At 37.8% G+C, this 26,035-nt stretch overlaps 1 protein-coding gene across 8 annotated transcripts in view; it reads left to right on the forward strand.

Annotated features, from left to right (window-relative positions):
• The first annotated feature begins 4,272 nt into the window (after window positions 1-4,272).
• The window catches only part of col11a2 (collagen, type XI, alpha 2), a 34,449-nt gene continuing 12,686 nt past the window's right edge, over window positions 4,273-26,035 (forward strand). The window contains exons 1-23 of one of the 8 annotated variants that reach the window (XM_082185120.1): window positions 4,273-4,611; window positions 4,721-4,835; window positions 11,087-11,248; window positions 11,978-12,188; window positions 12,485-12,647; window positions 13,436-13,558; window positions 16,768-17,655; window positions 18,971-19,099; window positions 20,596-20,817; window positions 22,845-22,898; window positions 23,123-23,164; window positions 23,529-23,591; window positions 23,769-23,843; window positions 24,018-24,104; window positions 24,212-24,268; window positions 24,416-24,469; window positions 24,644-24,697; window positions 24,861-24,914; window positions 25,086-25,139; window positions 25,266-25,319; window positions 25,520-25,564; window positions 25,715-25,768; window positions 25,966-26,010. In XM_082185120.1, coding sequence (XP_082041246.1) covers window positions 4,754-4,835; window positions 11,087-11,248; window positions 11,978-12,188; window positions 12,485-12,647; window positions 13,436-13,558; window positions 16,768-17,655; window positions 18,971-19,099; window positions 20,596-20,817; window positions 22,845-22,898; window positions 23,123-23,164; window positions 23,529-23,591; window positions 23,769-23,843; window positions 24,018-24,104; window positions 24,212-24,268; window positions 24,416-24,469; window positions 24,644-24,697; window positions 24,861-24,914; window positions 25,086-25,139; window positions 25,266-25,319; window positions 25,520-25,564; window positions 25,715-25,768; window positions 25,966-26,010 — 2,772 coding nt within the window. In that variant the 5' untranslated portion in view covers window positions 4,273-4,611; window positions 4,721-4,753. Of the gene's footprint in view, window positions 4,836-11,086; window positions 11,249-11,977; window positions 12,189-12,484; window positions 12,648-13,435; window positions 13,559-14,502; window positions 14,620-16,767; window positions 17,656-18,970; window positions 19,100-20,595; window positions 20,818-22,844; window positions 22,899-23,122; window positions 23,165-23,528; window positions 23,592-23,768; window positions 23,844-24,017; window positions 24,105-24,211; window positions 24,269-24,415; window positions 24,470-24,643; window positions 24,698-24,860; window positions 24,915-25,085; window positions 25,140-25,265; window positions 25,320-25,519; window positions 25,565-25,714; window positions 25,769-25,965; window positions 26,011-26,035 lie in introns of all 8 variants that reach the window. The other 7 variants (XM_082185119.1, XM_082185123.1, XM_082185121.1 and 4 more) reach the window with 7 other exon arrangements.

Consider the following 26,035-nt stretch of genomic DNA (forward strand, 5'->3'; position numbering starts at 1 on the left):
TTATGAATGGCTTTTTAATAACAGCTCGGACAAAATATATATATGTTTTTTTAACTTCAGTTAAGTTTCAACTTTGTCTCAGATGTTTCATCTTTGGGGAAATAAAAATGTTTGTACCATAGGTCATATTATTTGGTTGTTCAAAATGTGATGATCTCAAAAAATGTGATGAGAAATATGAGTTCATAATGAGGTCTCTGACTTTTGATTGCAGGCTTTGCAATATTAGTATTTTGGCAAATCTGAGGACAGTTTAAGATCTCTTTTGAAACTCTACACTCTAAACAAAAATGGTGCTAAATAGCACTAAAAGTGGTTCATTGGCTTGTAATCATAGGGGAACCACTTTAAGTGCCATATAGCACCTACCTTTGTCAAATAGTGCTATGTAGAACCATAAGAGGTGCCATATAGCACCTTAACCACCCCAAAGAACCGCTAAAGAACCGCTGAAGAACCAAACTGGGCTTAACAGGTTCTTTAAATGGTAGTGGTGCTATATAGCACCTTAACCACCGCAAAGAACCCCTGAAGAACCATTTTTTTTTAGTGTGTAGAGGAGACGGGTCTTTTTCTCAAGAAGAAAATCTGTTAAAAGGAAAAACTATAACATTTATATTTTGGAATTTCCATTACATGAACTCTCAATGTATGTTCCATTCCTACTTCTATAAGTAGCCATTTAATATTGTTTAATAGTCCCCATTACTGTGACGATTGAAGTTGCTGAAGAAAATTTGCTTAATGACGCGTAATTGTGCTAAATGATCTGAGGCGCTTTCAGGCAGCCACATTTAGAAAATCAGAAAAAATTAGTCAAACCGAGAGCTAACGTGAGTGTTCATGTGTTCGCACATACTATAATAATCTGTGCAACAAGCAAACAAACATTTATTTGTTGGTGCTTTAAACTCTTACTAGCATAACTGATGGTTTGATAGCCATGTGCAGCTCTCATATACAAGCTGGCACAGCAAACGTTAAACTAGCGAACATTTGCTTTCTTCTAGCCGGCCTTCAGTCTCACCCTTCCCATTTCACAGCCTGATCTGGGGCGTACATGAGGCCGGTTTCCAAAATCACTGATCCATTCTCTCTGGCTCTCTCTCATTTTGTGCTCTTATATCTGGGTCTCTTACTGGGCGCTCTGTATAGCGTAATACAGAGGTACATACATAGCCAATTATTTTCAATGCTCCTGCTGTAACCCTGTACCAACCCAGTCCATTTCCTCGCAAACACGCACACACACAAATATACACATGCCAATCTATTTCCTTCCCCCCTTCTCCGATCTATTTTGGTGTGTTGTAGTGGGCTAGGGTGTGTGTGCGTGGTTTGCAGCCCTGCCCAGTAAAATACAGACTTTTTAAGGAAGTCTGCAATATAATCTGGTCGCTTTATTGTAATTACAAGGTCCCCATTTTGGAAATAACCAGGCTGTCCGCAAGCACTTGCCGTGTCTGTCTCCAAGGAAAACTTGGAGCTTTGCTTTCGTGTGCCCACCGTTGAACTGGCTTGTGCCCGGCACGTAGCCCTATCGGCAGATAATTCATTTTCTCACACTCGCAGCGAATTTCATTTGCTCGCTCAAGATGTTGTCATAAAATCTGTTAGCATGGGTGGTCAACCAAAACCTACAGAACCGCATGGCTAGTGGCCTATCGTCAAACCCTGAAATTACTGGACAAATTAGTAGGCTGTATTAATCTGAACAGCTGAATTGACTCAAGGTGGAAAACATCTGTCTTGAGGATTTCTCAGTCAAAGTCTGAGTGGCTTTTTACCTTTTTCTTACTAATAATAAGTTTTATCAGTTTTGCCATGTACATGGTTTGTACGCATGCCAGGACATTATGTCAGTCGCCTATTTATGTGAATGTTCTCAAGGTACTTTGCAGTGTTTGAGCTGAAGTTGCGCTTCAGTGTTTTTCTGGATGTAAACTCTCAGGCCATTTCAACCCCAGCTGTATTTTTAGATCTTCTCAAGGTCCGTGTTCACCTGTACGTCTACTTCTCAATGTCTTAATGTTCACATCCTCAACCATGGTTTCAAACAGACTAACTGGGCAGCATTTTAATTCAATTGTTTTAGTTGCATTTAGATATTTGTCAGTTTAGAGATTTTCTTTTTTTTTTAAAACACTGTTCATGTATGAACAACAAACTGCTCGTTTTTATCCTCCCTAGCAGTTAAGTTTAGCATCAGTGCTAATTTTGGGGGGAGGGTGGGGGGGGAAGCAATGATTTAGAAGATTATAGCACTTTATAAAAGTGCTCTGATTTGCTATTCAAAACCTGGAATTAGACTGTGGGCTTTTCTATTTATTATTAGTTTTATTTTTGATATTTATTGTAATTGTGTGTATATAAATTAATGCACCAAAAGTGTATGCACCTCTTGATGGAAATAACATCACAACATTTATTTCTATCAAGAGGTGCATACATTTTTGGTCAAGATCTTGTATTGACAATGCAAGAGTCCAGCACTCTGTAAAGTCTCCTCACATCCCAAAGACTTTCGATGAATTTAGGGTCTGAACTCAAATTCATGTGTGAAAATGATTCTTCATGCTCCCTCCCAACCATTCTTTCACAATTTGAGCCTGATGTATCTTAACATTATCATCCTGGAATATGACGTGTCTTCCATGGTTGTTTAAGAAATAAAAAGCTACACACTCCATCAATTCGGGGTAGAAGAACTGTTGCCAAACATATAGCATGCTAACATAATAATTACAGTAATAATGATCCAACCATAGACTCTTAAGCATTTGCCTATTTAAATCCAAACAGCACTTTATTTTTTTTATTTTTTTTGGCTGTACAGTGTGTGTAATCTTCAGTAGTAAGTAGTAATCTTTTCTCACATTTTTAAAAATACCTTTATTCTTTCTCACATTCTCCTCTGGCCTCTCTGTGTCAATGGGAACACCACAGATGTAAAGCATATGATTATACTGTTTTATTATAGAAACGCTAGAGTGCACCAGCCAGAGGCCTTACAAAAACACATGCCATGATTGTTTATGGATTGTCTCCCTTAGACCATAATGGACCACAGGACATAAGAAGCACTGATGTGAATCCCTTGATTTTTTGTTTTTTGTTTTTACTGAAAATTAGAATATCCCTGCAGGGAAAAAGCTCTCGTCAGATCCTAATAGTGTTGCTAGGAGTTTTAATATTCATAAAAGAACTAAGTGCAGGTCACATTGTGATTAGTGGCTGCTGACAGTAGAGATGGTATTTTATTACCAATCAATGGCAACCATTCAAAAAATGTTTTCTATCCATTTGAGGAACCTCAAACTCATATGGGTTGTTTCTTTCAAAGCAAAAGCGCTTATAAAGATCCTTGGACAGAGGTGTAACCCTAATGACTGGTTTTCCTTTTTTTCTCCCTTACTTTGAAGAACTGCAGTTTACTGCATCTATAGGAGGCAGCGAGAGAGAAAACGGAGAAACATCAACGTGAACTAGTTTCTTGAGAGAGAGAGAGAGCATAATTACACTCATTTCTCTCTAACTCATGTCACTAAAGTATAATCTTAAGGGTTAGCTACTTCGATTACTGTATATAGGCCTACTTTTATGAGCTATTTAAAGCTAAATCAAATACTATACTATAGTTAGGCTTACTATAAAGTCGTGTAAATTGAGCCACTTTTGACATTGAGGCTGTGAAAAAGTGGAATGAATTTGAATTAAATAACTAATCAGAATGGGACGGTGCGTCGCCAAAACATAAGTAACTAACTGTCATATCACTTTATTATATATTTTCACATCATACATGTAGGCTATTACAAAAAAAATCTGCGTTTTGTTCCATGTTGCGCGAGACGAACCAAATCGCGTGCCATAAATTACAAGTAGACGGACTGAAAGTCATTCATAATTTGAATGACAATAAACATTTCTTCAATAACTGTCTATGACTAAGTGAAAAAAAAGTTTTGCTGACAGGGCTAAAAGTTCATTTCGTTTCGTACCTGCGCGCGTGGTCATTTGACTAACCGACTAGCCAAGACTGTGTGACGTCACGAGCGGATAACGATCTGATTGGCTGCCGAAATTCTTTCATGCTTTACGGACCCATCGGTCCTACATGGTTCAGCTGTCTAACAGAAATAAATAGAGAGAAATAAAGTGACTGATCTACATGCCAATCGCTGGCACGTCAACATAAAACAGCTCATTTGATGAATGCAGATATTTTTGGGCCATATAGATCCTTGATGATTTCTTGAAATGCACGTCTGTCGACAAGTAACGATCGTGTAGAAAGCCGCAGCCCGTATGCATGACTTTCCCTCCCTCTTTTTTTACTCTCTACCCTCTCATTCACTCTCTCTCTCTCCACACACACACACACGCTCCCTCGCATTTCGTCGGAGAAAGTAAGAAGAGGGAGAGAGAAAGAGAGAGATTGAGAGAGAGTGATTTGAAGTCTCTCTCTGCTCTCTCCGCTTTTCTGTTCACTCAGACTCAATGGGGCTCTAACATTAGGGATTTCAAGCTGTAAAACTGCATATTTATTACCCGTTCCCTTCTTTCTATTTAAGTTTTGTACATAACACAGATAACTTATTGAAGTACAAGGTGGGTGTGCGTCTCTTAAGGCGCACCAAGTTCCTTACAGGCTCCCTAAAAACCAGTTACTGAGAGAGAAAGAACGAAAAGCTAATTTTGAAATTGTCCTGCATTGTAGTCCAACCAAACCGGTCAAAAAAACTTGGAAACTATGGATATTCGGAAGAAGCGGAGGCCGTGGTGCATGGAGACCTCGTTCGTGCTCCTCCTGTGCCTTACTCTGGCACAAGCAGGTGAGCGTTTTGCTTTTTTGGGCTGTTTATGGGATTTGACATGATTTATGTACAGGTTATTATACCTCAATACAGCATTTGGCGCTGATGCGCTTTTACGCACAATGGTCTAAACGGTGAGATAGCAGGTGACTACCTGTTGATACTTATATGTTTTTCTAACGTATCTTTAGGTGGTTCATTTCTCAGTTATGTTGTAGCCTACTCTTAATTTTGTTGATAGTCTAGCTATATCCTTGTGGATGTTGTTCACTTTTGGTGAGCTCACATTGGTAGATTTCGTTGGTTCGTGTCCCTTCAGGTAACATCATTCGTTTATCTTGTCAGAATTGGTTAAGAGCTGAAATATACACACTATGAGTATAGGCCCATGAGTTGCTCCAGGCCTCGTTGGCACACATGTAGTGTGGCATCCCGGCGGGGGCAGAGGATAGGACGGTGCTCCACTGACAGGGTTTCTCCTCCTGCTTCGAACTTCAGTGCAGCGCGCAGCACCTTGAGGCGTCGTTTGTTGTTGTTTGTGCAAACAATGAATAAATCGTGTAGCCTAATCGTAGCTACCCGTGAATGTCAAAAGATATAGTTTAAATTTTGTATTTACAGTTTTATTTTTATTTGTTTTTATCATATTATTATTATTAATAATTGTATAAGGCTATTTGCGGTCTCTGGGATGCTTCTCGGCATTCAGAACATTTCTGAATGTATCAAATATTTCTGAATATATATTCTGAATATTCACTTTATAAATGACCACTCATCCGGTGCTCGTATATTCTGTCTCTTTGGGGTCTCTTTCAAATATTTTCTCAAATCAAATATTTCAAGTAAATTTTTTATTTTTATTAAGTAACCTCTTCAAGTTGTTCCAAGACATTTGCGACGGTGTCCTAATATCCTGTCGAGTTTGTTCAACATTTTCGCTTAAATGTAGGCTACTATTTGACACCTGTTCAGCACTGTGTATGCTACTTTTATGAATAAGATTGCCGCTGTTCTTCTTCACAAAACTTTTTAACCTAATGTTTTTTTTTTTATTATAAAAATATCCCCCTTTTTCCTTAGTCAGTTATTTATTTCATTTACAACACCCAACCAGATGCACATTAATAGATTAATATAAATTTGATGCAAATATCCTTAGCTGTAAAACAATAATGAAAAACTGCGCTTCTAGTGTCAACCACTACTGGGTGAGTGGCGCTCGAGATCCTGTTGTTTTTCCAAAGACGTTTTTTGTACAGTAAGTAGCAGTAGACATAATCAGATAATCAGAAAATGCATTTTCATACCGAAATGAGTGCAGATTTGATGTGAGTATATTTGAATTACAAAAAAAAAAAACGTCAAATAACAAAACATTGAATGATGGCGCGCGGCGCACCTAACGTCCCTCATGCATGGATGTAATTCCAGATTGCTGATTTGATCGCACTTTTTCTCCCCGTTTCTTCCCTTGTGTATTTGGAGGAAGTCTGAATATTTGTGCCTCGCATGAGTGGGTTATTATTCTGCCCTGTGGTTCAGAGAGATGTAGTGAATGAGTTAGTGTCTGGGTGTGTGAGCTCAGTGATATTTGTGTAAACGCACACATCTGTTACACCTGAAGAATTTTCCACAGTATGCCAGTTTTAGGCCAGTGAAAGTTGCACTGCATATTCCTCAGCCTGCTGTTTCTGGTTAATGAATCAAATGTGATTTAAAAATTGCCAATAAGAAACCAAGGTATGTTGTTCAAAATGGTGAGCCCCAAAATAGTATGTAAACCAAAGCCACAATTTGGGATTTACTTTTACTTCTTCCAAGTCCATCTATTTCTGCTAGTGTCCTCAAGCGTTCAACATTGTTCCATAATGCTGAATTTGGGACAGCAGACAGACTTTTGAGAGCGCCGTGATTTTTAGTGAATATTTTTTTAACATGGATGTTCCTCCAACCTCATTTCAAAGGCAGCACTCTCAAAGAACAGTCTGTCTCACTGCTGTTAACCAAAACACCCTCAACCAAATGCAGTGCTGAGGACTGAATGGAGCCACTGTGTGTGAAGGAAATGCCCGGAATATTCGTGTGTGTATATTCGTAGCACGTGAGAAAAGACTGTCTTCACGGGTGTGTCCGTCATTCCTGACAGTTTCGTGAAATGAAAGTTACTTTCATTCCTAATCTTCCCCCTCACTAACTCACCCTTGTCCTGAAGTAAATTTGGAATATGAAGGCCAAAGTTTAATTTGTCCTCTTCATATCCCGTATTAGATTTGTTGAATTTGTTATTTATGTATGGAAAGGGCACAATGGGGTCACTGTTATTGTGCACACTTGGTATTAAACTAATAACTTGACCTGTATTGTTTGTGCATGAATGATACCTCAAATGAATTGCTGGTTAGTTTTCTAGGTGATCAGACTTATGCTTTTCACCCTGGGCATTTATTTATTTATTATTATTTCCCCATAACTGACAAACAAAACTAACCCTAGTCATCCAGCTGTAAGATCCTTTCCACACTTTAACCACAACAAGGCCTCAGAAGCCTCACACTTTCACAGATGACTCTGTTGACAACAATACAGTTCCTCTGGTTAAAGAAGCGCAGCTTTGTGGTATGTTTCAGAGAGATAGTTAGTAATCATGTTTTCTAGGTTCAGTCCAAGCAAGGGTTCTTTTTTAGAAAGTTAGCATAATGATTTGAGCCATTAATACCTTAATTAGATCACAGGATCGCCTTTGCAGACATGTTTCATTGTATTATGCAGATAGTTATTCTGGAATGAAAACATCTAATTGAAATGTCTTTACCAGGATTGTTGCAGCAGGTTTTTATATCCTATAAAAATTTCTGTATTTCAAGGTTAGTTTAAAATAGTCTTTTTTGGAATGCAGACGACTCACCACAAGAGGGCCCAACACATGCTCAAGCTTTTAACTCAACAGCACCACATCTAAAAGATTCACTGAGCACATAATAAGCACCCTCATCCTTTAGTCTGGCTTTTTTATTAAAGGGAATTTCAACTTTTCTATGTCTCACAGACAGTAGTTGCGCTTGATTTATGGTCGCATCAGTTTGAAGTTGATGAAAGTTGTCTGTTTTCACACTTGTGTGCTTAGGATCACAAAAGATTATAAAGGTGACCAAATTAATCGTCAATAACAATTTTTTTTTTAGACTAATTCAAAATGTTTGCAAAACTGCGCTATAACCATATTACCTTAGTCTGAGTAATTCTTAGGATATTTCCTAGTAAAGTTTATTCATTTTCTCTGGGTAGTAAATGCATTGGTTTACAGTGAAGGGTGTATACAGTAGCTGTGGGAAGCTCAATCTTTTTTAGTTTACATGATGTTTAATATAGTGACCATGTGGTCAGTTTATCCATCCTGGCAGTGCCATGCAGAGGCGCCCACACTGACTCATACTGAACCACACAGACTCAGACTTATAATGTATAAGCAATTTATGGCCTTTGTTTAAGGCAGTTTATGTTCTAATGCAGGTCTTACCAGACTTCCAAGGGGCCCTCCATCTCTAGGGCATGAGAATAACATTTATCAAATGAAATAGCAAAGAATCTTTTGAAAATATGGCCACATGCATTTTTTAAATTGAATTGAAATGCTTTCTGCACTACAATTGAATAGACACGTTATATAGACAACACAAATTGTTAAGAGGTTTCTTACTGTTTGTTTGTTCTCTAATCGTCTTAAAAATATCATAAAAGCACTACATTTATTAGTCATTTCAGTTCCTGACAAGGAAAGCATCAGTAGTCAGGCTAATGCACTTGTTCAAGGCTTTCTTTTTAAACCTTTCATCAAGATCAAGAAAAATCAAGCACACTAACACACTTGGCAATCTGTGATCATTAAATGCTCGTTTGATATATATGTCACTGTAACCCCATATTATGCCAGGAGTTGGTATGATGGCATATCTGTCTGTGTATTCTAAATAAATCATAAATATAGAGAGCCATGATCTAAATTATAACCTCCAGACAGGCCTGTACATGCACGCCTAACTATTGCGGTTGGCGGGAAGAGAAAACGAGACAGATCCAGACGACATGATGGATTTATCTTCATGTCTTTTGCATCTTTTGAAGTTGAATCTCTTTTGCGGTTTGTTGTCACAGTTGTTGCAGTTGTTTGATACATTCAGAAGTGTCTCCTCCTTGAACCTTTCAGAAATGCTGAACCTTTTCTCCGTCTTCATCCTCCACTTCTTTAAATTGTCCATCTCACTCAAAACAAGGGCATCTTTGTGAGACAGTAAAGGTGAGAGTTGAAAGGTCAAGGTGTCAGGTGGTATGTCTCGCTGGTATTTAGCACAGTTATTTGAAGCTCACAAGAGCCAGAAGACAGTGCAGGGTCAAAAAAAGAGGAAGAGGACCCGATTCTTGGATCTTCTGGAATGTTCTCTCACACACATTGCATGGTCGTGACAGAGCTCTGATGGAAGTTTGTTTAGAAATGTCTGGGTCACCTTGACTGGCACTGTTTGGAATGTTTGTACTGGGTCTTGTTAATTGAAAGCCATTGTCTGCTCGTGTGTTTGCAATCTGTGTGAGCATACAATGTTTGTTTGTGTGAACGCATCCAGTGACATCCACGTTTACAATCTACAAAGCACACTTCTAGCTAAGCTCTTCTGTTTGTGCTCTTATATCTCTATTCAGTGCTGGGATTTAATTTCAACAGAATGTCTTTTATAATAAATACATTGCTTAGTAGTGGTGATAATCGGCTGATATTTGGCTATTTTGAGGTGATTTGGCCACTCATTCCACCTAGTGTCAGTTAAAAAATCCATGAATCCAGCTTCCTGAGAGTCAGAATCAATAGAGAGGGCATACCTTGTTTTCTGTTTTTTATTCACTTTGAGAAATAAGATAAATAATCATTCTGTTAAATTTTATGTAATAATGGTTCTTTATTGGCATCATTGGCTCCAAACCATTCTGTTCCACAAAAGTTTATTTATAGTGGAAAAAGGTTCTTTAGATTATTAATATGTTCGAAAAATGGTTATTTTTAGAACGGTTCATTAAAAGTTCTTCTATGACCCCTATTTTGGAACATTGTAATATATCATATTTTAATATTTTTTTTATCAACATATATCAACATATATACCAAATTATTATTTTGGACCTACTGTAATTAAAGTATACATAATGTTTTTATTCTCTTTTATGTCTTATTTTATTTATACTTGCACTTATTCCTGTATTTGGGAAATGCTTTTTGGGGCTTCTCCCTCCTCATTTAATCCGATTTAGCCAAGAAGGCCCAGTGGACATATAGTGCTGTGGTTCAGCTCTCAAACAGTGGCATACATTGTGTATGTTGTCTCTTCTGGAAACCGATACAGTGACCAGAGACTTTCTCTTACTTGTTCATCTCTTTCTCCCAGCATTTAAATAGGTTCACCTTTTGAGAATCAAGGAAGCATTGCGTTTTAGTTAGAAGTCCCATAGGGTATTCCTGCACTCTTGAACCTCTTTCAGACTGTTTCCGCAGTGTTTTATTGAATAATGTACACTGCTTCTCTCCAGCCAATTTTCCTCTTATGAATATCTGTCTTTGTGTGGCTAACTGTGTACACACATTCTAATTAGTTTACATAAGTAGATTTTCAGTTTATAATATGAATATGCTAGTCGGTAAATATAAAATGACATAACTACCCATTGTGGTAATTACACAGACCATATTTTGGTCAGTGTGGTTATAGGGACCAAAAATACTGGCAGAGCTTTAGAGGGAAGTATCAGCAATAAAATTAAAGGAAATAAAGGATTTGTCAAGAGGAAGAAAGAGTGTATGGAGACAGAGCCAAACGTGTTTAACCTCAAATACGTGTTTCAAAAGCATTAAGTCTTGTTAGAGAGTTTAACATAGTTTTAGACAGTTAATAATGTAGTACACATTGTGGGTTGAGCAGATGGCATCGGGATTCTCATGAATCCCATAAAGAGCAACAGAGCTGCCAAGAGCAATAGGAAGATGGAAACAGACATAAAATTTTAAAGGCTGTCTGTGTGGGGCCTTTTGAAGGATTCAACATCTGTTTTGAACGCCACTTTCCAAATACATTATGGGAAATATTTTGAGCTGTGTGTTGTTTGCAGAAACAAGCGCATGTCTAAATATAAAGTAGTCTTATTTGCAAAGCTCAGGCTAAAAGAATGTATGCTGTTGGTTTTCTCTTTGAATCTAGAATCTAAAAACTCTTTCTCTCCCGCAGATCCAATAGATGTTTTGCGGGTGCTCCAGTTGCCTTCCCTCCCGGAAGGTGTGCAGAAGGTTCCGGGTTTCTGTACCTCCCGCCGGGCCGGCACTCCTGATCATGCCTACCGCATCAATAAGAAAGCCCAGATCTCTGCCCCCACCAAACAACTATTCTCAGGTACATTTCTTTAATATCTCCTAGTTTTAATAAAGGGTTCATAGACACACAATTGTGTTAGGTAATGTTTTATCTATACAAAAAAACAACAGGATCTTATAGTGATATGTATCTGAAAATGTTATGTCTGGAATATGAAGGAATTCAAAAAAGACAAGGCTATGATTTGAGCGAAAGATTGCTCATAATTAAAAGGCTTGAAATGTTAGGAAAGTGCTGAGACTTGTAAAAACTGAAGACTGCATACTTTTTTTTAGATGTTTGTATATATATATAATTAGGAATTTCACATTTTGTTCATTTGGAAAGAATATTATATTTATATATTTTATATTATATGGGAAATAATTTTTCAGCTTGGTATTTGGGTTGTAATTCTTTTTTTTTAATTGTTTTGTGACAGATTTATTCTCAGACTGGTTTCAAGAGTTTTTATATGGATGTTGTTTTGTTATGCTTAGAAAGATTAGTGGGTCTGGGTGAAAATCATTTGGGACGCTAACATGCAATTACTCCTCTAAAGCAGGATGAGAGCTTTTCGGTAGCTAATGAGACGGTTGCATAGTTAACGCTAAATCTGAATGTTAGTGTCAATGAAATGAGTACAATTTAAGCAAGTTGAGTCATGAATCATAGGTTTCACCCAGACTGCAAATGAATCTGTGCTTGAAATAAGCTACTTTATTGTCTCAAATCGTCATGTATCAGACATGTATTTTTTTCCTGTAGGACGTTTCCCAGAGAACTTCTCCATTATGACTCTGGTAAAGGCCAAGGCTGGTCTTCAGGCCTTCCTGCTGTCCATCTACAATGAGCAGGGTGTACAGCAGCTCGGTCTAGAGTTGGGACGCTCACCCATCTTCCTGTATGAGGACCAGAATCGCAAACCCGCCCCAGAGGACTACCCACTGTTCAAAGGGGTCAACCTGGCTGACGGCAAGTCAGTAACCAACCCCTGCTGAGCCCCATCAGCCCATCTGTGTCAATAACAGTTTCAGATATCTTATAGTTATTGTGTTGCTGTTAGTTTTCAAGCTGTGTGATGTGTAACTGTTGGTTGAATAGTAAATATCACTATTTAGACTAATACATTTTGTACGCAGGGACAAAGGTATCCTATATTTGTGCACTTGGCAAACCTACTACAAACTATGCAGCAACTCCTTTATGACTGTCTGCCCGGTTCATTCTCATTAAAACCTTCAATATTTTATCTGATCTGATCTCATCCTATAGGTGGCACCGCATAGCCATTTCTGTGCAGAAGAAGAACATCACTCTGATCCTCGACTGCAAGAATCGTATAACCAAAACTCTGCCGCGTAGCAACAACCCGGTCTTGGACACCAAGGGCATCACTGTCTTTGGAGCCCGTCTCCTGGATGAGGAGGTCTTCCAGGTCTGGCACACCTGTGCAATGAGTTATTAAGGAATTCTGTGATAAACACTTTGTGACTGATAGATGACAACTAACTTTTATGCACAAAATGAACTACAATTTATAGTGATATTTTAGAAAACTAAAGAATTGTCTAAGGTCATAATGAAATAAAATCTGAACTTATTTATTATTTTAATGCACATTCTGGAGCCAGTTACATAAACATAACCGCTATGTGCCTTAAAAAGGAGTTTTACCAACTGGCAATAGTTAGGGCTAATCGGTCTTACTTTTCGGATTCAAATTGGACCAATCTACCTTTTGATGTAACTGACTTAAAATTCTTGAAGAAACATTTTTTATGACTAACTTGTAAGACTAGTATAAGCAGTTCCTGTCTTTTTTCTTTATTTTTTCTCTAAAATATGTGACATTATGGACATTAAATGGGTTGCAAATGTCATTTTATGTTGACTTTAATCTTAGTGAATATTCAGTGAATCACATGTGAAACAGTTCTGACATTTCTAAAACACACTTGAAGTGGTTCACCAATCACAACACACTGGTCCAGCCCGACCAATCAGAGCACATTGCTCTTTTCAGAAGGAGGGGCTTCATAGAGACAGGAACTAAACAGAGCATTTCTGACAGACTGGGAAGAGAGGAGCTGCAACAAACCTATTTTAGTAGACCCCCAAACACAAAAAGGGCATAATAGGTCCCCTTTAATTTCATACTGCTAATTTCTCAATTAATGATTGATTTCAAACTGAAATCCCTTCTTTTTCTTTGTTTCTCTCCAGGGTGAGATCCAGCAACTGCTGATCGCATCCAATCCTCAGGCCGCCTTTGACTTCTGCGAGCACTACAGCCCAGACTGTGACTCCCCTCTCCCCAAAGTCCAGTCCCAGGACCCAAACACCTACGTGAGTACCACAGCACATTTTTAAAATGGGGCAGAGCGTCCTGATGTGAGATATATAGATGGAGTTTCACTAGTAGCAAGTGTTTGATGGTTAGTTTAAAGTATGTTAATGCAACTCTTCTCAATGCATCATATTTGTACAAGTCACCAAACGTATGCTTAATGTTTCTGTTTGTTAAAAAAAGCATCCAAATATTCAAGTCATTAATCATGCCGTTCGAAATCTGCACCTGTATTTGACTTGGATTGGACTTTCACTAAATGCTTGGATAAATATGGGACAAAAATGATATTGTAAATGTTACAAAATCTCACATCAGAATGCCAGCTAATTATTAATGTTCTGACAATTATGCACACAAGTCTAGATTGTTTATGATTCATAGCACATTAGTATTATATTACACATACAGTATATAGAGCCCCCGATTTGAGTCAGATAACCACATCACTGCCCTACAATGCATTTTCATACATCCACAGCTCTTCCACGTCATCAAAGGTGCTTTATTCTAATGCAGTTTCTCATCAGATTTATAACAACCATTTCACTCTAAATGCTGAAACTGCATATAATAGCTTATTTCTTCTTACAGTATTCTCTTATAAGATGAATGCATTTTTTTTCGTTCATTGAAGTTCTCATTGTGTTTTGCAGTAATTGCTACTCAAACCCATGAGTCTGATGAACAAATGATAAACCATCATGCTTTCATCCTGCCTTTGCTAAGACCCTCATTTCTAGTTCCCACATGTTACTTTACTCATCCATAACTTGTCTCTCCTCTCTCCGTATTATTCTCTCATTTGTTTTCTCTTTCCAAAGTCTTCTTTGTTCACTCTTGTCATTTGCTACATTCTCTTACTGTCACTCACATGCCCTCTCTCTCCTTCCCTGCATTCCTCTGGCTTCACTCTTCGTCTCTCTCCCCCCATGTCTCTCAGTACTTTGATGAAGAGCGGGATGATTATGAATACCCCTATTATTATGAAGGAACTACGAGTGTCCCTCCCTCCCAATCCGTCCCTCCCTCCGTCACAGCCGGGACACTCACCGAACAGGTAAAGAGGGAGCGCGAAAATGGAGTGAATCAGAAAAGAGAGGAAGAGAAAGAGATGTCATGAGTTATGAAGAAATACTAGATTTGCATTTTCTAAAGGAAATATCTGTAGTCTTAAAGTTTCAGGTACAGTGCAAAAAATATATATTTTTGTCTTGTTTTACATGAAAAATATCTAAACATCCCTGTAACAAAATAAATCTATTTGATTATGTTTATACTTAAAACAAGACAGAGTCAGAAAATATACTTAAAAATTGTTTAGATGTTTGTACATGATGATTACGAAAACTGAAAAGTAATAAAACAAGAAAGAAAAGATGAAATTGATGACACAATTGAACACAGAAAGCGTAATGTTAAACTTACCCGATTGAATAAATTCATCCTCTCCTTTCTGTTCACTCATATTTGCATCGACATGTGATGTCCCACCTCTTTCTGTACGCCACCTCGTTTCACCTCACCCCTCACCTATAACACTATATAGATGTTGTTTGTGTTACCTACGTGTTGTCCTTTGTCATATTTGTATCTGTATAGTGTCAAAATGTTTGTGTTGGTCAGTACATGATTGTGTGTATGTGGATTTTAAAGGGGCACTGGAGGCACAACACACACACACACACACACACACACACACACACACACACACACACACACACACACACACACACACATACACTATATCACGCACAGATCATGGCCCCACTGTGTTAAACCAACAGCTGTAGAGAAAGAAGAAAAAATACGGATTTACTAAACAGAGAGGAAAGTGTTATTACATCCAAGTATGTATATTGTATCTACAATCATTATATTTTTTATATTCCTCATATTTAGGAATTCTAGTGGCTTAGTTTAGTTTATATTTACATTTTTTTAATTTGTGACTATTTTTTTCAAGTTAATCAAATTTTATGATTAAAGACCATTTTCTGGTTAATTACTACAATTCAGTAATTCTTCATAGTAGTGTAACCAAATTGATTTTCAGTATATGACCAAATTTTATGATGTGCATGTCAATGAGGTTATAGTAAGTTATTGATTTGATAACAGAATAGCTCACAGAGGTTTTTTTAGGAAACCACTTTTTATTCTTCACAGTTGCATGGCATTACTCTTCCTAAAATCTGGTATTTGCATGTTTTCACATTTCACCTGTTGTGTGAGTTCTCTTGTGTCTTGTGTCACTCTGATTTGTTATTATGAACAACAAGCGTCTGTGTCTATGTGTTTATTCATATCAATCTCTTCACTTCTTAGGTTTACTTTCACTGTCTGTGGCCAACATTGTCCTCTCACTTATTTTTAGTGCTGTTTTTCTTGCCCTGTAGACAGTCATGTCTGTATCTAGCCAATTTTTAAATAGCTTGAAGTTTGTATTTCACTATGAGTAAAGATAACTTCTACTAGCTCAGTGTGTGTCAACATGTAGATAAGTCTTCAATTAATATGCTTGTTTTATTCTCTGCAGTTTGTGCTTCTGCTTGTCATCTGATTCTGAGTAGTCTACGCCATTCATTCCTTTCACATTGATTAGTATTACAATTTGTATGTTCTTTGTCTAAAACAGTTTTCTTTAATGATTCGATACATACTGGCAACGGGATTATGAATGGTGTAAAATGACTATCTCACTTCCTGTTCTTTAAATGTCTCTCTTTCTGTGCAGTTGAGCAGCACAGTGTACCAGCCATGCATCAGTTTTATCAACAGATGCTATTTGAGCATACTTTCCCCCAGTGCCTCACAGCGTTACGTCCCCATGCAAACAACATGCTGCTTTTTTAATGTGGAGATTGGCATTATTGGAGAAAACAGTATCACATTTATTTATCTTTCTTTAGGTATGATTAAAGTTCACTAAATCTAAACTCATTATATAACTATGACAAATAAATCTGATTGGACATTACACTGTATCCAGTAATGCCAGTGAAATCTCAGTCAGTCATTCAAGCGCCAGCGATCTTAAATTCATTGTGTTGTCTCTCTCTCTCTTTTTCTGTCCATCCCCACTACTTTCAATCCCACCCATCCCTGATGTCTTCCACTCTCTATCTCTTTCTCATTCCCTCCCTTTTCATGAACGCTGACCCAACACTTTTTAATACAATAAATAAAAACGTTAATTATCAAATAGGAGGGCAAGGCGAACAACGGCAAAGCCGATAAGCAAAAAAATGCCCCAGCCAAAGCCGCTGCTGGTGCAAAATCAGAAAAACCTGCTCCAGCTAAACCAGCTAAAGCCAAACCAACTCCATCAGTCAAAACTGCAAAGACCAAACCTACTGCAGCGCAATTATTGATTTCAAAGATAAAACCTACTTTGGCTTCTAAACTAGCAGCCAAACCAAAAGCAACCCCAAAGAATGACAACAAAAAAAAGGCTAATGACAATGGAAAGGCGGTTGAGGAGAAAAAAAATAATGGTCAGGCTAAAGTAAATGGTAATGGCAACGGCAAAAGCAATGGGAATGGGAAAGATGCTAATGGTAAGGCTAAGGCTGGCAGCAATGGTAAAGTCAATAACAATGGCAATGGGAAGGCAGCTGTGGAGAAAAAAGCAAACGGAGAAGCTAAAACTAATGGCAATGGTGCAAAAACAGTGAAGACTGAAAAGGCAGCAGTGACCAAAGTAACAATAACCAAGAAGTCAGAGACAACTGCAACGAAATTGGGACAAACGAAACCGACCGCCAAACCACAACCAACCAAAGACAAGACAGACAAAACAAAAGCCAATGCATCACCCGTGAAGTCTAAACCATCCAAAACTGTGGTAGAGAAGGTTCCGACCAAAGTTCAAGTCACTAAAACTGCCAAGGTAGCAGCCGTCACTCGAAAACCTGTTGTTTTCAAACCTACCCCTGCGCCTTTCCCTATCCCTTCAAAACCTAAGGTCTCGGATGTCAATAACGTCAAATCAATGTCCAAAAATTTCCCACCCTTCGGCAAGGCTGCTGTGCGTGGCACGACCATCTCTTCTCCAGAAATACCCAAGAAGAAACCCACCAATGGTTATCAACAGGTACAAAATCAAGAGCCCGTGTTGGCCGTCCAGAGCTGTATTTCCAACCTCGTCATCTTGGATCAGGATTGTATTCTTATCTCAGAGTAAAGGTTGATCTGGGATTTGTCTTCATTGAAAATGTTGAAAGATAACAGATACAACACATACTCTGAGGTGCTTTTTGAATAAGATCCTACATCGTACCTTTCAGATTTTGCATACATTTCAGGATTAATGTTAAAACAAATTGATCTTCAATTGATTTTTCCATTATACTTTCCATCAGGTTAATCAAAATTCAGAAAACAGTGTGTAAAACCATGAAGGTATCATGACATTGACCAGCTGTGAGGTTGGAGACATACAGACTCGCTGGATCTCCTCCACCCTTTCATATATCAAATGATCCGAGTGATCATTAGAAGGATATGATAAGCGGTATAGACTGTGTCATCACCGCATGGCTATTTGTACAGTCTTTTGTTTCTCTTCCATTTTATTTCCTGTCACTCCAAATCTACACTCTCTAACTGGTTAGTTTGTAGAAAGTAGTTTACCAGGTAATGCCGATTAGAGCATGTGATCAGTTGAGAAACATAGTCATAAGATCCCACAGTTTAATGAGTCATTGGTAGAGCTCAATGTTACACATGACACAACGAATCTCCTTCTCCATCTCACTTTCTGATTTCAGCCTGTTTCTCTTTTATGTGTTGTTTATTAAATGCTGTCCTGTGAATGAAATATGAGAGAAGCAGTTTCACAGAAAATATACTACTCAAAATATTGACTCTGCGAGGCTGCACTCCATGATTATCAATTCTCTCTGTCTTTGTTGAAGATCTGTTCCATGAAATTGAGGACAAAATGCCCAAAAGTTGTTTATTAATGGTGTCTGTTGTGTTTCAATGGTCCAGTGACCATTGCCACTAACGTCAACACCTGTAAAGTCAAGTTTTGACCCAACTTGACTATATTTTTTTGCTTGACATGGCAATGTGGCTTATTAAAGCAAACCAGGTTAAAAGGAAAGTCTGTCTGGGACAGCAAATCTTGGTGATTAAAATAAGACTTTCACGATGCAAAGGTTTATTCCAAGATTTTTTGATTCCAGCTGCAAAAGTTTCCTGTTCTGATTTTACTATGACACGAGAACAATGGCTTTTTGCCAGAAGACATGCCGTCTTCTATCAGCAAAGGCACATTGATCTCTTCTTTCTGCATGTAACAAGTTCATCAGACCTGAGCTTGTTTTTATACTAATCAATCTCTCTCCTTCAAATCTGCTTACCTCCACCCCGACCCCACCCACCTCTTGGCCTCCTCCAATCAGGACGTAGATCCTGCTTACTCAGAGGCTGACCACACCCCCACAGAGACCGATTATTATTACACAGTAGAAGAAGAGGCGTCCCCACAGCCAGAAAGTGATCCGAATGGATATGAAGAAACCACTAACCAGGTAACCCACACCCATAGATAGCTGAGAGACCTGGAGCAGTCAACAATCTCTATAAGAGTCTCTCAATTGCTTTAAATCATTACACTGGAGGTGAGACCAGCCTGTGTTTATTTTACCTTAACAATTAACAATTCTGCAGCCACGTGTGCCATGATAAGTGCAAAATGAATGCATTGCATCTATTTGATCAGATATTCTTTTGTGATTCTAATTTCACTTGCTTTAAGATTTTATCCGTGTTCTTATATCAAAACCGGATGTGACATCATCTTGACATAAGAATGAAAATCTTGAGAAACAGAGATCACAAAAGAAATGGTGCAAATATGGAATGAATACCATGCATTCATTGCTGGACAGCTTCTTTTAAGAGTGAGATATGTTTGGGAGTCAGTCACTATTAATCAGTAAGGTCAGAGAAACTGATTAACTTTATATACAGCTTTTTTTTTTTTTGTGAGCGAACAATGAATTAGTGGGTTAGTTAGACCTAACTAAATAATTTTTCGCCTAGAGTGGGACTTTTCGGTCAGGTTTGTATTTAAGTTTAAACAATATGTTTAGTAATAGTTTGGAAACGGACAATCTACATGGCCAGAAAGTTAAATGAAATAGTCAACAATATAATGGTAAGAGACTAGTAGGAAGTAGTGCTTTAGTTTTTGCCTCAAAGTAAGTGTGTTTCCATAGGCCTGAGTGATTCTGTGGTCAGTATATCAATAGATTAGCTTGAAAACAACAATATTGGACAAATACACCACAAAAAAGACTTTAATTTCATATTGAGGCACAACACTCATAATTATGGTCTCACATTTTGCTTAGTCAAAGTCATGATGTTGGAGAAGAATTGGACAAGTTCTTTCAAAAGGCCCATTCACATCAAGATGGATCACCATAACAATAAGGTTTTAATAATAATTCTAGTTCTGTAACAATAGGGAAGTCCACACCACAGCTAAAATGATAACAACAAAGAGAAACAATATCTTTGGAATCACTTTTAGAATGATTTTGTCAATCAACAACATAGCCAATCAGAATCCATCCGTCTTTAAACAGCTTGAGCATTTAAAGTGTCAGTGCGTGATTTTAATAAAATTATTGTTATCGTCTGTTGGTGTGGATTAGTTATCTCTTACAGTTATTGTTTTTGGTGTGAACGGGCCTTTGGACTGAACCATAAAGCGTTAAAAGAGACCAATTCTTTGTTAAATTAGACATGAAGAAGTTTTGGTGAGATCAGTTTGTGTGCTATGAGTGAGTGTGTGAATGTGTGTGTGTGTGTGTAAACCTGTGCCCATATCTGTGTTCCTCTCTCATGATCTGTTTAACAGGTAAGATCTATTATTCTGATTATTCTTTGCCCTCTCATTCCCATTTTCCCTCTCGATTTTCCTATCTTCTCTCCATTCCTACCCCATCAAACCATATAATCTTCCATCCTCCAAACCATCCACCCCACCCCTACCTCTGCTCCCAATGGTACGGCCCAGGTGGACGAGACTGTCGCTGTCGAGGAAATAGATGCGACCAAGACAGGTGGTGAAGGGGTGTCTCAAGCGCCCGACGAGCCCTTCGCTGAGGAGTACATAACAAGTGACTTTGGAATGAAGGAGTATGACTATTCCTACAGAGACTACAATGAGCCCATCTCCGAAAGCAAGACGGAAGATACCTTTGGCCCTGCCCTGTCCGCTGTGACAGATGAGGGAGGTGTAAGTTATCTTGTGCTTTCCAGCAAATTCCCTTTAAAGCTTTGATAAAAGCTTCAATTGAATTTGCTATGGCTTTAAGTCTTGCAGAGGCATCAAGCAGAAGCAGACAGTTGTGAAGACCAGCTAAGCACTGGTGCTAGTTTAAGTTCTGCGGCCAGTTGCATAAACTTAGTCACTATATTAAGACTGTGTCTTAAGAACTAGTTTGACAAACTAGCAGTTAGCCAAGAGGTAATCAGTCTAACTTTTCTGATTCAAATTAGACTGATCGACCATTTTATGCAACTGACTTTAAAAAGTTAGGACCAGTTGTGAAGAAAAAAACTGAGATGACTAACCTTTAAGACTTTTTAGGTGTTTTATGCAACCAGCCCTGGGTCTAGGACTTAAGCTCTGTTCCAAAACCTATGCCTAGGCAGAAATTGTATCTTGTATTTTTTTTCATTTTTTTTTTTTTCAAGAATCTTTTCTTTGGGATATCTAAGCTGTTAAGATATTAAGAAATACAGATTTTTAAATATTTGGACATTTGATTAAATAGTGATAATGATAAAATTAGTTTGTAACAACTTAATGTATAATCTAAGTAATATCGACAATATTTATGTGAGTTGTGTATTATGATTATTAAAGTATCACATTGTTTGCTTAGCAACATGTTAGTCAAACTGTCAATTGTGAGTTAAATCTTAACATGACGAGCACTTTATCAGTTTATTGGGTTTTGTAGGCAGTGTTATCTTGTTTATATACTATTATAGTACTTATTAATATTTTGAATTAGTTTTTTTATTCATATTTCATATTTAGTTTGTTTTAGTAATTTTGTAACTTCTGTCATTTGAAAAAAATATTTCTGTTGGTTCACTTATCTGCCGTGACAAGATTTTCATCTAATATTTTTTTATTTCAATTAACCTGTATTTCAATTAACCTGTATTTCAATTAACGGGAATGATTTTTTATTTTAGTTAAAGGGTTAGTTCACACAAAAATAAAAATTCGATCATCATTTACTCACCCTTATGTTGTTCCAAACCTGTATGATTTTCTTTCTTCTGTTGAAATAAAAAGAAGATATTTGGAAGAATGTCAGTAACCAGACAGTTGACAGTAGCCATTGACTTCCATAGTAGAAAAAAAAAAATTACTTTGAAAGTCAATGGCTACTGTCAAATTTCTGGTTACCAAACTTCTTTTTAGTTCAACAGAAAATAAATTATACAAGTTTGGAACAACATAAGGTTGGGTAAATGATGACAGAATTTTCCTTTTTGGGTGAACTATCCCTTTAACAATAATAACATTGCAGTACACAGAAAGGCAGCGCACTAGGTTTTGGAAGAGAACTTCAATTTCCAAAAAGAGTTGACTAATTTGCAGTATCTTTTTACCTCAGACTAAATCAAGTTTGCTTAGAGAGTAATGGGTTAGCAAGTTATGTCATCAACAGGAAATAGTTCCCCTGTCAGCAAACAAGACTTGAACACTGCCCCCTTTGCTCAAGATTCCTCTGCAAGTCTGCATAGAGTGCTTAGTTCAATATAGCGGCATCAATATTGGTTGACTCGGCTGCTCTAATGCTGATCTGAGACCAGCCTTAATCTCGATCAGCATTGAACAGCTTGACTTCAGCACCAAGTTCTTCAGTATGTATTAATGTGCTGTAGACTTGTAGATCCTTATCTGCTATAAATACAACAATAAAAATGTATAGTGGTTACTTCAGTCTCTAAGGTGCAGCATTTAGATGGATGGCCTCACAACAGCAGATTAGCGGCATTATAAGCCTGCTTTGTCAGCTAAGTATTTATTTGACTTCCTTATAAAATAAATTGTCCGTCAAGGCGAATCAAGGAGTTTCAGTGGTTTACGGGAAGTTATGAGTCACATTCATAACCACTCAAGGGTTATAATGTAGGTGGGTGTACAATGCTCAGCCACTATCTGAACATCTTGGACGATTGGTTTCATCTTTTTGTATATTGACTGGGCTCTGTTTTGGGTTACATATCTGTTTTCCTCAGGCCTCCGTGCGAGCCCTGAAGGGAGAGAAGGGAGAGCCTGCTGTCCTTGAACCTGTAAGCATCATGATTCCATAGTCAAATCATTAGCCAAAACCATTATGATAAAGGTTAACATTTGGAAATTGTAAATACAACTACTAAACCTGTTAAGACATGCAATTCACCCAGACCACCAGAGGGCGCTACAGAATAACATTGATTTATTGCATGTTTACATCTTTTCTAAATATATTATTTCTGTCTTTAATTTCTTAATTTTACCACTCTCACTCTCACAGGGCATGCTGATTGAAGGGCCACCTGGACCAGAAGGACCAGCAGTATGTTCACTTTTATTGTTTTGAGTGAATTTATGATCAATAGCATTCCTATTCCTTTTTTTAACTTCCTTTCCTAGGTCTCCATATTGTGCATTGCAATTTATTTTCCCTTCTCCTCATATAGGGTGAATTCAGGTTGATTTGGACACTTTTTCCTCAGTCATTTCAATGGCATTAAAGTTTCCCTCAACCTGAATTCACCCTAGTATTTACAACACAGGACCATCCCAAGCTCAGGGCAGGGCCCAATGCGAGTTAGCAGAAGTTACTTGTTACTAAATGCTAGTAAAATGTTATGGTAAAAATTATGTTTCACATTTGTAGTTTATAAACTCTTATTTATGCCATTTTCTCTCTGCATTAGGGTCTCCCTGGCTCCGCTGGCCCTCAAGGACCCCCTGGTTCTGTTGGTGATCCTGGTGAGAGGGTGAGTAGACAATATTTTTGTTTACAAAAATGACGCTTTAGTTTTTTGAGTATGCTTTGTACATTTGAAACATTATACATACATTGTTGTGCTCATTGTTTCCCTAAGTTTTTCCAAGTTCACGTCAAGAGTATGTAGTTAAAGCATTTTAATTAATCAGAGTGGTTGTTTCTGTAGGGTCCTACTGGTAAGGCTGGTCTACCTGGAGCGGACGGTGTCCCAGGACCTCCTGGAACTTCTGTCATGCTTCCTGTAAGTCTTCTATCCTCTTTCTTATTCTCAGTGTTCATAAAGTCATCTCACCACTAGATGTCACCATTATACCATTACTGTCAAGGATGTCATATATGACTTAATTCCTTCCTCCCTCAAACATGATAGTCCAAGTTGGTTCTTGATTTGCAAACCTCTTTTCTGTTTTTGCAGTTCCGTTTTGGACAGAGTGGTGGCGAAAAAGGGCCTGTTGCCTCAGCACAGGAGGCGCAAGCTCAAGCCATTCTGTCTCAGGCTCGGGTTAGTCGAAACTGTCATATAACAATCATTTAACATTTATATATAGCTTTATACATCCTAACTTTATACATCTTAATTTATAATTAATGGAGTTTTTTTCTGTCTAGCTGGCTCTGAAAGGTCCATCAGGGCCAATGGGTTACACCGGCCGTCCTGGACCTGTGGTAAAAGAACTAAACAAAAATAAACAAATGAAATATATATATATATATATATATATATATATAATGTCTGTTACAGTTTTATATGTTCTTTGCCAAGTGCGTTATCAGTGTTAATCAGTGTGATATTGTTATCTGGTTCTGAAATAGGGAACACCTGGAAGTCCTGGCTTAAAGGGAGAGGGTGGGGACCCTGGTCCTCAGGTAAGGGGTTCTGCATTTGTGTTTCTGTGTTATTATAATTGTTAGTCTTGTCTTCAAGAACATTTGCGAGACATTGAGCCATCCTGATATGCTCTGACCGGAGGACCGTTCATATATTTTGCATAAAAACTAAAGAGAATAGCCTTTATCATGCATCCCTATTGTGTTTTGCAGGGTCCCAGAGGTCCTCAAGGATTATCTGGTCCTCCTGGTAAAGCTGGACGGAGGGTGAGTCCAATACAGTGTTCCAGACTAATAAAAAATAAAAACATTGATTTACATTGACACAGGCCATATCTAAGGATCAGAACATCATAATAACTTGGCAATTACCCTGAGCTTCCTAACACCATGTTAGCACCGATTTGTTTATATCTGATGTATCCTGCAGGGTCGTGCTGGTGCTGATGGAGCCAGAGGAATGCCAGGAGAGTCTGGAATTAAGGTTGGATATTTTAGCTATTTTTGTTTAAGTTGTGTTCTGTGTGTAATTCATTGTGTTATGTGTTTAGTTTCAGCTGTACATGTCTTCCAATTCTGAAAAAAGGTCATGTTGACCTTGACTGAATATTTTGGACAAGCTGTTTATAAATATGCGTGTCTTTTTCTATATTAGGGTGACCGTGGCTTTGATGGCCTTCCTGGTTTGCCTGGAGACAAGGGTTATCGGGTAAGGGCTAACATTCATTGAAATTCATGAACTTTAATGTTAATTATAAGCTCTGTTTCAGGGCTTCAGGAATTTGTTATGTAGCGATTGGATGTATAATATTAAAATGTTGAATGTTTTCTACAGGGTCAAACTGGAGGAATGGGGCCCCTAGGACCCCCTGGAGAGGACGGAGAGAGGGTAATTCTCTAAGTGTTTTTTTTTTTAACCTCTGTGCCGTTACAGTAAATTAACAATAGTGAATATTATTATGTTGTCTAAATATTCTCTTGATATTTGTTGATTGTATTTGTTTTATATCTATCATCATCATCTTCGTAAAGCATAAAAAATGAGTTTTGATTTTTTGAATTGTTCTATTTCATCTTGACTGTTGTCAGGGAGATGATGGAGACGTGGGACCCAGAGGTCTTCCCGGCGAACCGGTGGGTGTTTCTGTTTCTGATATGACAGTGTATATGATATTATTGGCCTGTATAATATGGATTTACTCTCCAGTTTAAAATGCATAAGGCTCTGTGTTTTACTTGGATTTCATTGTGTGTCCTTTGATTAACCTTTTTCTTATTTTGTAGGGGCCCCGTGGTTTGCTGGGGCCTAAAGGGCCTTCTGGACTTCCTGGTCCTCCTGTGAGTATTCATCCGAAGCTACAAGTACTAGTAAAGTGTTAAAACAGGTCTTTTAAGTCAATATTATAATTGCTAAGGTTGCACAGAAACTTCAACAAACCATCATTAAATTGAAGATTTGAAAAATAAATATGTGTACATGGATATCCAGATCGATCTTTCTTTCATTTCTCCATATTATTATCTGCCTTTGCCAGGGTGTCCGCGGAAATGATGGTCCACATGGTCCAAAAGGAAACTTGGTCAGTAAATAGTCAGAGTTCTCTG

This window comes from Leuciscus leuciscus, assembly GCF_965113295.1.
Source record: "Leuciscus leuciscus genome assembly, chromosome: 12".
In the NCBI taxonomy this organism is placed as follows: domain Eukaryota; kingdom Metazoa; phylum Chordata; class Actinopteri; order Cypriniformes; family Leuciscidae; genus Leuciscus; species Leuciscus leuciscus.